At 66.2% G+C, this 12,462-nt stretch overlaps 5 protein-coding genes across 5 annotated transcripts in view; 4 read left to right on the top strand and 1 right to left on the bottom strand.

Moving 5' to 3' along the window:
- The window catches only part of EMIHUDRAFT_364328 (hypothetical protein), a 1,269-nt gene extending 432 nt beyond the window's left edge, over positions 1-837 (top strand). The window contains exon 3 of the mRNA XM_005785084.1: positions 290-837. Coding sequence (XP_005785141.1) covers positions 290-559 — 270 coding nt within the window. The 3' untranslated portion in view covers positions 560-837. The remainder of the gene's footprint in view (positions 1-289) is intronic.
- A 1,559-nt stretch (positions 838-2,396) lies between these two features.
- On the top strand, positions 2,397-4,439 carry EMIHUDRAFT_230499 (hypothetical protein; the record flags this gene model as incomplete). The annotated part of the gene is made up of 3 exons (XM_005785083.1): positions 2,397-3,210; positions 3,439-3,530; positions 3,837-4,439. 3 exons carry the CDS (start codon positions 2,397-2,399, stop codon positions 4,437-4,439), a joined length of 1,509 nt encoding a protein of 502 aa, XP_005785140.1.
- A 95-nt stretch (positions 4,440-4,534) lies between these two features.
- Positions 4,535-6,082, bottom strand: ACT-3 (putative actin). The gene is given in 2 exon segments (XM_005785082.1): positions 4,535-5,969; positions 5,989-6,082. The coding sequence occupies 1 exon segment, from the start codon at positions 5,946-5,948 to the stop codon at positions 4,818-4,820; it is 1,131 nt and encodes a 376-aa protein (XP_005785139.1). The 5' UTR covers positions 5,949-5,969; positions 5,989-6,082; the 3' UTR covers positions 4,535-4,817.
- A 1,208-nt stretch (positions 6,083-7,290) lies between these two features.
- On the top strand, positions 7,291-10,596 carry EMIHUDRAFT_455988 (hypothetical protein; the record flags this gene model as incomplete). Its single annotated transcript, XM_005785081.1, has 10 exons — positions 7,291-7,903; positions 7,976-8,091; positions 8,159-8,281; positions 8,355-8,579; positions 8,669-8,816; positions 8,984-9,138; positions 9,205-9,243; positions 9,500-9,859; positions 9,939-10,225; positions 10,554-10,596. The coding sequence occupies exons 1-10, from the start codon at positions 7,507-7,509 to the stop codon at positions 10,594-10,596; spliced, it is 1,893 nt and encodes a 630-aa protein (XP_005785138.1). The 5' UTR covers positions 7,291-7,506.
- On the top strand, positions 10,588-12,137 carry EMIHUDRAFT_441780 (hypothetical protein). Its single transcript, XM_005785080.1, has 2 exons — positions 10,588-10,611; positions 10,687-12,137. The coding sequence occupies exon 2, from the start codon at positions 10,714-10,716 to the stop codon at positions 11,842-11,844; it is 1,131 nt and encodes a 376-aa protein (XP_005785137.1). The 5' UTR covers positions 10,588-10,611; positions 10,687-10,713; the 3' UTR covers positions 11,845-12,137.
- The last annotated feature ends 325 nt before the right edge of the window (positions 12,138-12,462 follow it).

The raw sequence follows: 12,462 nt of genomic DNA, 5'->3' as shown, positions 1-12,462 counted from the left end.
GAGAGAGAGAGAGAGAGAGAGAGAGATCCGCATCTAGGAGCGCAGGCAGGAGGAGGTTGAGGAGGGAGCCGAGAAGAGGAAGGGCGGCGAGGAAGCCGGCGGCGACCAGGCTTACCGGGAGGAGGGCGGCCGACGCGAGGAAGAGGAAGCCGCTGGTGCCTACAGCACCAGGAACGAGTCTCCCTCAGCCTGTGGGGCCGACGCGAGTCAGAGGAAGCTGCAGGTCCTCGCCTTGCCCTGTAGCACCGACCCTCCTCCCCCCTCCCCCTCCCCCCCTCCCATATATTAGGAGCGGAGGGCCGGGGTGACTCTGCGGCCGTGCGGCCGCGGGTCTGATCGCTCGCGCGTGCGGGCGGTAGGTGCGCTTGCCTCCGCTCTCGACGGCGCTCTCCCGGCGCCCCTCGGAGACGGGGCCGCCTCACCGTGGGCGCTGCACGGCCGCGGAGATAGAATTCTCCCCGGCCACTTCCTCGAGACCACTTGGCCCGGCAGTTGGGGCGGCGAGGCGGTGGATGGCTGTGGGTACGTCTTTGCGTGGCACGTGCTGCCGTACTTTTGAGGGCGGCCGAGCAGTGGTGCTGCCGCGGTGCCGGACTTTGGAGGGCGAGCATGCACCTTTGCACGATGGTCGATGCAGCGAGAGTGTGGGGTCGCGAGGGAGCAGCCTGCGCACACGTAGCGAGGTCGCGTCCTCGCGAATTCCGACACAGGAGCGAGGAGGCGTGTCGACTGTCGTTTGTCGGAGTTTTCCGTGTGTTTCTGTTTGAGGCTCGCAGCAGACTGCACGACGGAGAGTCCGTCTCAGAGTACCTCTGAGCTCTGTGAACAAGCTCTGTGAAACTGAATCGTGAAATATGTTGTAGCGTAGGGCCGAGCGTTTTTGATCTCTGCACTCTGGGTCTGTGGGCGCCCGCCCGCCGCCTCTGTGCTCTGAGGGGGTCGGCCCCCCTAGACTGAAAACAAAAACAAGCTAAAAAGAAAATCAGCCTGCGAGAGAGGCACTGCGCGCCGCTGACCTCATGTGGGGATGTGTGCCGACACCAATACTGATCTAAAACCTGGAAACCCTTGTTCAAAGCCCGACCCTAAGCGCCATCCTTCCTGCTCTCACGTGATGCTGCTTCCCCGCGCCGCCTCCTTGGCCCCCCTGGGCGTATTTTCTACTCCCAGTGGGGGGCCTGGGCCCCCGGGCCCCCTCTTGTTTTCTGTTTTCTGTTTTTCAAAACGCCCGCCCGCCCGCCACCCCGAGGCGGCTCGGCCCCCCACAGACCCAGAGATCAAAAACGCTCGGCCTAGCCTGTACCGGTTTGTGGCTGGTTGCTTCCCGCAGGATTAGTCTTCTCTACCAAGGGGACGAACTAGGGCGGCTGGGCGGGGCTGCGGCAAATAAACTATGCAACTGCTAGCGGCTTTGGCCTTTGCCGTACCGCAGTTTGTGTCCGCCGGACGGAGCACGGACGCCGCTCGCCCCTCTGTTCTGTCTGTAGAGCGCCCTGTGTGTGGCGCTCTCCTATTGCGTGACCCACCCACCTCGCCTGTGTCTTTCTTTGGGGAGGGGTTTCTCCTGCGGAGACGAGTTGTGCGTGCGCGGGGCTCCTCTTTGCGATTCGGCCGACGTGAAGAGCGAAATATGACCGACCGACGGCAAAATGGGGGAAGGCCTACCCGGGTATGTCCGATTGACGTGAAGAAAACTGGCGTTACGGGAGGGTGATGGGGGTGAGTTGGCCTGTATACAGGTTTCCGGCAACCCAGAGGGAAACCAGAGGGGGTCCTCTCCAAGTGCTCCAAGTCTGAGAGCTGGCCTGGGGCAAAATCTGAAGCAAAATCGAGGAAACCGGCAAACTACCCGGGTGTTTTCCAGGTATACCCGCAGTTTTAGGTATACCCGCAAAATACCCCGGTATTTTGCCGATTCGGCTGATTTTGGGCCCAAACCAGCCTCACCCTCAGACTCGGCTCAGAGCCCGGAAAATTGATGATTTTCCCCCGGAAACTAGATAAAGAGGAAAGGAGAGGGTGCTGTAGAGAAACAAACAAAAAAGGAAAAGAAAGAAACGAGACGCGGTGCGTGGAAACATGTACACACACACACACACACACACACACACACACACACACACACACACATCCGCGCGCACAAGAAACACACGGGTGTTCCAACCAGCCGAGAAGACACACTGGCGTCCCCCGGGTCCCCCGGGGGTCTCGCTACCACCGCACCGCCGAGATCTCGACGGCGATCAAGCTCGGCGCGCGGCGCATATCGGACCGGCTTCGGTTGCACCTGTGGCCATCGCAGCTGGGCCATCGACGCTGACCATCCAGCGCTTGCCGCCATGTCGACGTCGAGCGTAGGCAGCCCCGACGACAGTGGCGAGCCAGCGCCGCAAGTTATGGCGAAGGTCGCCGAAGGTAGCCTCAGCTCGGCTGCATTCGTTCCCTCCGCCGCCGGAGCCGTCGACCACGCCAACGGCGGGAGCACGCCCGACAAGGCGGCTCGCAAGAAGCGCAAGACGCACACGCAGCACTCCTTCAACTGCTGGGGCCACGAGATGTCGCGCGGTTCAATTGCTCGACTGTGTGGAGAAGTGCTCCTCTCTGCCGGCGGCGGAGCCTTTCGAGAGCACTTTTGCAGCCGGTGCAGGTCGGGGGGAGTATTAATCGCGGCGTCGCGCATTTTCATCGCTCCTCGCGGCCTGAAGAACCGGCGCACAGAAGGCGTGTGGAACGAATGCACCCCATCCGCGACGACGCCGCTGCCGCCGCACCGCGTCGTCAACCAGACCTCAGACTGCACCGGGCCCACGCTGGTCGTTTTGCGGGACGAGGCGCCGGGCGCTCCGCTGCCCGGCCTCATCCCACTCGCTGCCAGCAGCGCGGTCTCTGGAACCGTTTTGGTCGAGTTCCGCGTCGGACGGACTCTCACGCCCGTTTTTCCGCTGCCGGATTGGGAGGGGCCCGGGACGAGCGGCTCATCTTTGTTGGAGACGGCAGGGCGTGCGGCTGAGCCGCCGCGGCTAGGGGCTCAGCCGCTCCTCGCACCTTTCACCTCCCTTTTGCAGGTTCAGAGCCAGATTCAGCGGACGCCGTCCGCCGCCGCCGCCGATGCATGCGCGGCTTCCGCGCTGATTGGGCTCGCGTCGCCGCCTGAGCGGCGCAAGGGCGGCGCAGCCTCCTCGTTGGCCAGCCATGGCGGAGCGGCGCCGGGTTGGATGTCGCGCGCAGCGCCCGCCTCTATGCCGGCCCCCGCCCCGCCGCACCAGCCGGTGCCGCCGCCGATGCACGCTCTGCCGATGGCGGTGGCGGTGCCGATTGCGGTGGTGAAGCCGGTGGCGGCGACGCCGATGATGCCAGTGGTGACGGTAATGTCGATGCCGATGCCGCCGATGCCGTACTCATGCTCCGTGGGGGCAGGCGCCTCGCTGCCCTCCCCAGGGTACATCCCGCCGGCAGACGTCCAGACCGCCAGACTGGGGGCCAGCGGCAATGGCGGGCTGGGCAGCACACCGCCACCGTCGCCTCCAGAGGTGAGCGGCGAGCTGAGTACCTCTACCACGCCGCCCGCGCCGCCGCCCGCGCCGCCTGCAGGACGCCAGCCGCACATGCCGGCGCCACTGCTCTTCGCGCCGCGCTCGTGGCTGCCGCTGGCGCGTCTACCGATCCCGGCCGTCCTCGTCGCCTCGGCCGCCATCCCCGTCCTCCTCACCAACGGGCTGGCCTCCTTTGGCGCGGGCGCTTCGGCGGGCGCGAGCTACGTCACGCTCGCCCTCCTGCTGACGCCACGCACGCGGCGCGCGCTCTCGCGCTTGCCTTGCGGCGCCGTGCTCCGGCAGGCGCTGGCATTCTTGGCCGTGGTCTTTTGGGTCCGCTCCCACTCCGCCTCGTACTACGACCAAGAGCCACGCCCCTCGGTCCCGCTCTGGATTGCGCGGCCCGGCGCCTTCACGCTGCCCTTCTTCGCGGCCGCCTACCTGACCCAGCTCGCTTCGGGCAACGGACGGCTGGCGGGGCACGTCTGGTGCGCCGCTTGCATCCTCGTCCCCGCCACGGCTGTCGCGACCATGTTTTTGCGGCCGGCCGCGGCCATCGAGTCGGAGCTCCTCCACCACACGAGCAGCTCGCCGCTCAAGTTCGGCGTGACCTTCTCGCTCGGGCTGGTCCACAGTGCACAGCCGCGCAGCACCTCGTTCAAGCTCCTCCTCGCGGCGGCGTTGGTCGCGCTGGGCTCGTCGATCCTCGCCGTCGCCTACCTCCGCACGGGCGACGGGCGGTGGGTGCGGACCGTCATCCACCCGCTCGGCTTGCCGTTTGCCCTGCCGGCCCTACTCCCGCACGCGATCGAGGCGGAGCTTTGGCGCGGCGTGACGAGAGCTCTCCAGCGCCTGAGAGGCGACGGCCGCCGCCGGCACCGCGGCGGCACACATGTCGAGCGTTAGGGGACGCAGCGGTCGTCGCGTCGTCGCCCGCGGAGTCGGCGTAATATAACGCAGCGGCCGAAGAATACTGTCTCTCTCGTCATGGATCGGGGCGTGGTGCTCAGTTTCGTAAGTTTTCACACACGGGGGCTCCAATATACTCGACACCGGCGCACGGCAGTGCAGCCCCCTCAAGCTACGTCAAGCCCAAGTGCCCTCACGGCACACGCAGGGAGTCGCGGCCTCCGCAGACCGCCCCTCCCCCGACTCCTCCTCCCCCCCCCGCCGCCACACCGGCGGCAACTGTACGCGCTGGCCGCCCCTCCGGCGCCCGCCCCCGTGGCCCGAGCCGCGCGCGCGTCCGCCACGCGCGCTCTGCGGCTCAGGAGCACTTTCGGCTCAGAAGCACTTTCGGTGCACGATGGACGGGCCCGACTCGTCGTACTCCTGCTTGGAGATCCACATCTGCTGGAAGGTGGAGAGCGAGGAGAGGATGGAGCCGCCGATCCAGACCGAGTACTTGCGCTCCGGCGGCGCGATGATCTTGACCTTCATCGACGCGGGCGCGAGGGCGGTGATCTCCTTGGACATCCGGTCGGCGATGCCGGCGTACATGGTGGTGCCGCCCGAGAGGACGACGTTGGCGTAGAGGTCCTTGCGGATGTCGACGTCGCACTTCATGATCGAGTTGTACGTCGTCTCGTGCACGCCCGCCGACTCCATCCCCAGGAAGGAGGGCTGGAAGAGCGCCTCGGGGCAGCGGAAGCGCTCGTTGCCAATGGTGATGACCTGGCCGTCGGGCAGCTCGTACGACTTCTCGAGCGAGGAGGAGGAGGCGGCGGTCTGCATCTCCTGGTCAAAGTCGAGCGCCACGTACGCCAGCTTCTCCTTGATGTCGCGCACGATCTCGCGCTCGGCGGTGGTGGTGAAGGAGTAGCCGCGCTCGGTCAGCAGCTTGACCATCCAGTCGGTCAGGTCGCGGCCGGCGAGGTCGAGGCGGAGGATGGCGTGCGGCAGCGCGTAGCCCTCGTAGATGGGCACGGTGTGCGAGACGCCGTCGCCCGAGTCCATCACGATGCCGGTCGTGCGGCCCGACGCGTACAGCGAGAGGACGGCCTGGATGGCGACGTACATGGCAGGCACGTTGAAGGTCTCAAACATGATCTGCGTCATCTTCTCGCGGTTGGCCTTGGGGTTGAGCGGCGCCTCGGTCAGCAGGACCGGGTGCTCCTCCGGCGCCACGCGCAGCTCGTTGTAGAAGGTGTGGTGCCAGATCTTCTCCATGTCGTCCCAGTTGGTGACGATGCCGTGCTCGATCGGGTACTTGAGCGTGAGGATGCCGCGCTTGGACTGCGCCTCGTCGCCGACGTACGAGTCCTTCTGGCCCATGCCGACCATCACGCCGGGCTGGCGCGGCCGGCCGATGATGGAGGGGAAGACCGCGCGCGGCGCGTCGTCGCCCGCGAAGCCCGCCTTGCACATGCCGGAGCCGTTGTCGACCACAAGCGCCGCAACCTCGTCGTCAGCCATGTTGTACGGGGGTGGTGGTGGGTTTGTCTGCGGCGGCGGGGGCGGCGAGGGGTGAGGGCGGCGGCGCGGGGCGGCGGCGGCGAGGCCGAGAGAGCGAGACGCCTGTGTCCGACGCTCTCAAAACGGGATCGGCGTGAAGCGCGCGTGAAATCCTTGGCCGAACGGAAGAATTCTCGAAGCGCGATGATTCACAGCAGATTGGAACAGACGCAGGGGTCGCACTTCTAGCGAGGCCCACAGAGTGGGAGACTCCTATCACCGCCACTGCCACCCACGTGTCAGTCTGCCTGTGGTAGAAGAGACTGCCGGTGAGACGTCGGAGGAAGGTCGCTAGTCGAGAGAGATCGCCAGTGGATAGGGAGTCCACCGTGCTGCGAGCCTGTCGCTGTCCCTTGTCAGGAGCAGGAGAACTAGGAGAGCGCAACCAGTAGGAGGCCCGCGCTTGCCCCCGTGCCGCCGGGTGCAACCTGTCCTATACGAGAGATGGGATTCCTGTCGTGAGGGTGAACCCCCTGCCCAGCCCCCCTCCGTGTCGCGATGCGCTCCCCGCTCCCGTTCCCCTGTGTCCCTGATCGTCCTACAAGATCCTGCTTGTGCAGGTGGGGACCACCCTGTCCTTCTCCCACCCCTCGTTTGGCGTGTCCGTTGTATTTATTATTTATTTAGATTGGAACAGAAGAAACTTCCCCGGCATACATCTCACACAGATCGGCATACATCTCACACAGGGCGCGGGGCGAGCCACATCATCACTGGCTCGCGGCAATAGGGACACTCTCGGTCTCTCGCGTGTAGAGCTGTACAGGTATGGTTCTTGCACAACTCTACCTGCGCTCTACAGTCTACATCCTCTACACACAACCCCCCCATCCCTCCCAAAGAGCCGGAACCCATCCCCCCTGACCCACTTCGTCCGTCGGTGCTAGCGGCTGAGCGAGGCGAGGAGGAGGCGGTGCTGGCGTGGCTTGATGGCGGCGGGCGGGCCGACGCGACGTACGAGAGAGACGGCGTGAGCGGCATCACGCTGCTGATGGGCGCCGCCGGCAACGGCCACGAGCGGCTGATCGAGCTGCTGCTGCGGCACGACGCGGAAATCAACCTGCAAAGCAGCAACGGCTACACCGCGTTGATGTGCGCCGCCATCCAAGGCCACGAGCGGGTGGTCGAGCTGCTGCTGCAGCACGGCGCTGAGATCAGCCTGCAGAGGAGCGACGGTGTCACCACACTGATAGCGCGGGCTGCGGCAGAGCTTCGCGCACAGGAGGAGAGGGCGGCGCAGCTGGCTTCTGAGCAGGAGGCTGCGAGGCGAGCGGAGCGCGAGGCGGCAGAGCTAGCGGGTGCGGCGAAGCCGCGGCAAGAGTACATCAGCCGCAAGCGCGAGGAGTTTGCTGTCGCGGGCAGCCAGACGGCGACGCATGCCTTCGGGACACCCTACCTTCGCAGCTGCTCACTCGACGCCGTCCTGTCGTGGATAGCATTCCTCTTCATCTGCTGGCCCATCGGGGTCGTGCTCGTGCTGTCCGGCTGCTGCGGCCCGCTGCTGTTCCAGAGGTTCGCCATGTGGTGCCTGACCGGCCCGCTCCGCAACTCGCTGCTTGGTGTGCTGCTGATGCGGATCCCGTCGCTGACCTATGACCTGGCGATGAACGGGTACCAGTTCCTCTTCCAGGGGTTTGAGCAGCGCATGTGGACCGACACGCTGCTGCCGGCCAGGCGCGAGTACCTCGACGCCAACTTTGGGCGCAACCTCCTGCTCTGGGACACAGTTCGCATCGGCGACTACGGCCTCGCTCGCGAGATAGCGCTCGACCCGCACCGCAAGCGCGCCGGCTGCCTCGACGGCTGGCTGATCAAGGGGGCGACGCTGCCGCAGGCGACCAACCTGCCGCTCTTTTTCCACACCGGCGCCGAGTACCACACCGCCTGGCGCAAAGCCTTCCGCGAGCACATCACGGGCGAGCAATATGCAGGGCGATGTGCTGAGCCTTCGGTGCGCCACTCCCGAGCCCTCTCTTGGTCGCCCCTAGGCGCGCCGTCGGTGGTCGCCAAGCTCAAGGACGGCGGCAGAGCTGCGCGCGAGGAGGCGAGGCCGCACTTGGACGCGTGGCTGGCGTCGGGGTGGGGGGGGATCCAGCCGCCCGCGGCACTTTGCTCGCGCGTGGATGGCGCAGCTGTGATCAGCGTCTCTTCACAGCTCTAGCTGTGAGCAGGCACTTGGCTCGCGGTGGATGGCGCAGCCCGTCTTCGAGACGCTCGCCTCGCTGCTGCTCGACGTGCGACCGACCGCGCTCGAGGGGGAGGCGAAGGAGGCGTGGGACGACCTCGTCACAAAGGCGACTGAGATGGGGCGAGATGGGGCGAGATGGGGCGAGATGGGGCGAGATGACGCGTGACGCCACCTCGCAGGTCGCCATCTACACGACCGTCGGCGCGCTGTACTGGCTCTTGCCGCCCTCGTACCCGCCGCTGCTGCAGACGGCGGGCACGCTCGCCCCCTCCGCCCTCAAGCGCTTCCTCTACCTGCACTGCAACAGCGCCAGGCCAGCGGCCCTCGCCGGCCGGCCGGTCGACTGGCGTGCCTTCGCCGACGCGGTGCCGGGCGTCGAGTCGGTGACAGCCGACGTGAACGGGGTGCGCGGCCGTCCGCTTGTCCCGCCCGGAGCCTGGAGCCGACCTTCGAGCCGCGTGTCGGGAGCTTGTGTCGGGAGCCTGCTGCTTAGGTGCGCCCTTCCGGCTCCGGAGCGAGCTGCTGCGAGGCGACGTGCAGCTCCTGCCTCGGCAGCTCGGACGTGCCTTCGCGGGAGGAGCCAAAGGTGGACAAGCTGCTCGACTCGGTCTGCATGGCGCTGTTGCTCGCGGCGGCGGCAGGCGAGGGGGTTAATTTTTCTTGGCCCTGGTTTTTTGGCTTTTTTTTTTTTTGGCCCTTTTTGGCCCTTTTTCCCCCTTTTTGGCCCTTTTTGGCCCTTTTTGGCCCTTTTTGGCCCTTTTTAAACCCCCCCCCCCCCCCCCCCCCGGCGCGCGCGCGCTTGCGGCAGGCACCACCTCTGGCTGCTCCAACACCCTCGCCAAGCTGCTCCGCTTCCCGCGCGGCGTCTTCCCAAAGGCGCTCGGAAACAGCCCGCAGTGGACGGAGGACGCCGACGAGATGGCGGCCCTCTTCCGCGCTTGCCCGACCGACTTCGTCATCGAGGCGCCCTGCCTCGCCCGCCCCTCCTCACACCTCTCTCCTTTGACGAGCCACGCCTCTCGCCCTCAGGCCCTCCGCCTCGCCTGCCCCGTCGCCGGCTCGCACAAGGCGTGCCATCTCCCCACATCTCCCCACATCTCCCCACATCTTCTCCTATCTCCCCGTACCTCGCTTGCCCCGTCGCCATCTCTCACAAGGCGTGCCATCTCCCCACATCTCCCCACATCTCCCCACATCTTCTCCTATCTCCCCGTACCTCGCCTGCCCCGTCGCCGGCTCTCACAAGGCGCTCGGCCCATCCCGGCAGTGTGACGCCACCATCAGCGAGGGTGGCGAACCATGCACACCTCAACCGGTCCCTCAGGTGCTCGACAAGCGGATGCAGTGCCCCTTCCTCGACGGCACGGTCACGCTGCCGGCGGAGAGCATCGTCGTCGCGAACTACAACACCGCGCACCTCGACCCCAAGGAGTGGGGCGACGACGCGATGGCCTTCGCGCCCGGCCGCGCGGACCACGACCGCTACCTGGTGTGGAACGGGCCCTTTGGGCGGGGGTGGGAGAACGAGCAGCCCCCCGCGCCGCGGCAGTGCCCGGGCGAGGAGCACGCCGTCGCCGTCATCTCGATCGTGGTGGGTGCCTTCCTCGACTACCACAAGCCGGCCGGAGGCGGGCCGCCCAAGAACACGCGCACCGCCGGCGACGCGGAGGCGACGAGCGAGCCGGTTGCTCGCTCGCTCGCCTCGGAGCCGCCTCAGTCCAAGTCCCACCCGCTGGCGACCTTTTGTTACTATGCATTCGGAGCGGGCGGCGCTGCGCGAGGATGCGGAGCTGGCAGAGGCGCTGCGCCGGTCAGAGGTGGATGCGGAGGAGGAGGCTCTGGCGCGTCGGGTGTCGCGGTGCGAGGAGGCGGTGAGCAGCGAGTCGACCGGCGGCGGGGACCTGATGCGGCGTGTCGAGCGGCTGGAGGCGAGCCTTGGCGTGGCGACCGGGGGTAGTCTCGAGGAGCGAGTCAGCGCCATCGAGCGCTTGATCGGGCCAGAGGCGTCAGAGGCGGCGGAGCAACATCTGAAGCCACTTGTGCGTGTGCGGTCCATGCTCCGAGCTCATGCGAGAGTGCCCTTATTGCCGCGAGCCAGTGATGATGTGGCTCGCCCCGCGCCCTGTGTGAGATGTATGTTTCCGGGAAGTTTCTTCTGTTCCAGTCTGCTGTATGTATGTATGTAGTAAGAACAGTCAGGCTCGGACTGGACACCAACGCGGTATGGGTGGACGCAAGACAGATGATGACGACACGCACGAGCGACACACAGACACAAACAAGCTCACAAGACACACAGCCAGCGGGCTGCCACACATCCTGAGTGGAGTCTGCTGGAGGGAGAGAAGCGGTTCCCAGAATTCTTCCGTTCGGCCAAGGATTTCAGCATTTCACGCGCGCTTCACGCCGATCCCGTTTTGAGAGCGTCGGACACAGGCGTCTCGCTCTCTCGGCCTCGCCGCCGCCGCCCCGCGCCGCCGCCCTCACCCCTCGCCGCCCCCGCCGCCGCAGACAAACCCACCACCACCCCCGTACAACATGGCTGACGACGAGGTTGCGGCGCTTGTGGTCGACAACGGCTCCGGCATGTGCAAGGCGGGCTTCGCGGGCGACGACGCGCCGCGCGCGGTCTTCCCCTCCATCATCGGCCGGCCGCGCCAGCCCGGCGTGATGGTCGGCATGGGCCAGAAGGACTCGTACGTCGGCGACGAGGCGCAGTCCAAGCGCGGCATCCTCACGCTCAAGTACCCGATCGAGCACGGCATCGTCACCAACTGGGACGACATGGAGAAGATCTGGCACCACACCTTCTACAACGAGCTGCGCGTGGCGCCGGAGGAGCACCCTGTCCTGCTGACCGAGGCGCCGCTCAACCCCAAGGCCAACCGCGAGAAGATGACGCAGATCATGTTTGAGACCTTCAACGTGCCCGCCATGTACGTCGCCATCCAGGCCGTCCTCTCGCTGTACGCGTCGGGCCGCACGACCGGCATCGTGATGGACTCGGGCGACGGCGTCTCGCACACCGTGCCCATCTACGAGGGCTACGCGCTGCCGCACGCCATCCTCCGCCTCGACCTCGCCGGCCGCGACCTGACCGACTGGATGGTCAAGCTGCTGACCGAGCGCGGCTACTCCTTCACCACCACCGCCGAGCGCGAGATCGTGCGCGACATCAAGGAGAAGCTGGCGTACGTGGCGCTCGACTTTGACCAGGAGATGCAGACCGCCGCCTCCTCCTCCTCGCTCGAGAAGTCGTACGAGCTGCCCGACGGCCAGGTCATCACCATCGGCAACGAGCGCTTCCGCTGCCCCGAGGCGCTCTTCCAGCCCTCCTTCCTGGGGATGGAGTCGGCGGGCGTGCACGAGACGACGTACAACTCGATCATGAAGTGCGACGTCGACATCCGCAAGGACCTCTACGCCAACGTCGTCCTCTCGGGCGGCACCACCATGTACGCCGGCATCGCCGACCGGATGTCCAAGGAGATCACCGCCCTCGCGCCCGCGTCGATGAAGGTCAAGATCATCGCGCCGCCGGAGCGCAAGTACTCGGTCTGGATCGGCGGCTCCATCCTCTCCTCGCTCTCCACCTTCCAGCAGATGTGGATCTCCAAGCAGGAGTACGACGAGTCGGGCCCGTCCATCGTGCACCGCAAGTGCTTCTGAGCCGAAAGTGCTCCTGAGCCGCAGAGCGCGCGTGGCGGACGCGCGCGCGGCTCGGGCCACGGGGGCGGGCGCCGGAGGGGCGGCCAGCGCGTACAGTTGCCGCCGGTGTGGCGGCGGGGGGGGGAGGAGTCGGGGGAGGGGCGGTCTGCGGAGGCCGTGACTCCCTGCGTGTGCCGTGTGGGCACTTGGGCTTGACGTAGCTTGAGGGGGCTGCACTGCCGTGCGCCGGTGTCGAGTATATTGGAGCCCCCGTGTGTGAAAACTTACGAAACTGAGCACCCGAGCAATCGCTTGACTCTGAAAAGCTCGCTGTACCTTTTTCTGAGGACTGAGCGCTGTAATCGCCGCAGTGGCAGACTGGCTGCGACTTGACGGCGGCATGGCGAGACGTGATGCCTCCATGCCGCCGTCAAGTCGAAACCGACATGCAGCTTGATGTTTTGCCCGAAAAGGCGTCAGGGGCGGCGACCCCGCCATCTACAGATGATATGCGCATCCTAGATGGCTAGTTCCATTTCACTGTGGCACAGCTCGCGTTACAAAACCTTGATTTTGACCATTGCGCGGAAAAGGTACATCTCGGTGCCTTCCAGAGGCAGCTGCGACCCCGCCGAGTGG

This window comes from Emiliania huxleyi, assembly GCF_000372725.1.
Source record: "Emiliania huxleyi CCMP1516 chromosome Unknown EMIHUscaffold_164, whole genome shotgun sequence".
Lineage (NCBI taxonomy): Eukaryota > Haptophyta > Isochrysidales > Noelaerhabdaceae > Emiliania > Emiliania huxleyi.
This window is presented reverse-complemented; position numbering and strand designations above follow the sequence as displayed.

Coding starts and splice junctions, on each gene's coding strand:
- ACT-3 (XM_005785082.1), bottom strand. CDS start 5,948: ATGGCTGACGACGAGGTTGCGGCGCTTGTGGTCGACAACGGCTCCGGC.
- EMIHUDRAFT_441780 (XM_005785080.1), top strand. CDS start 10,714: ATGGCTGACGACGAGGTTGCGGCGCTTGTGGTCGACAACGGCTCCGGC.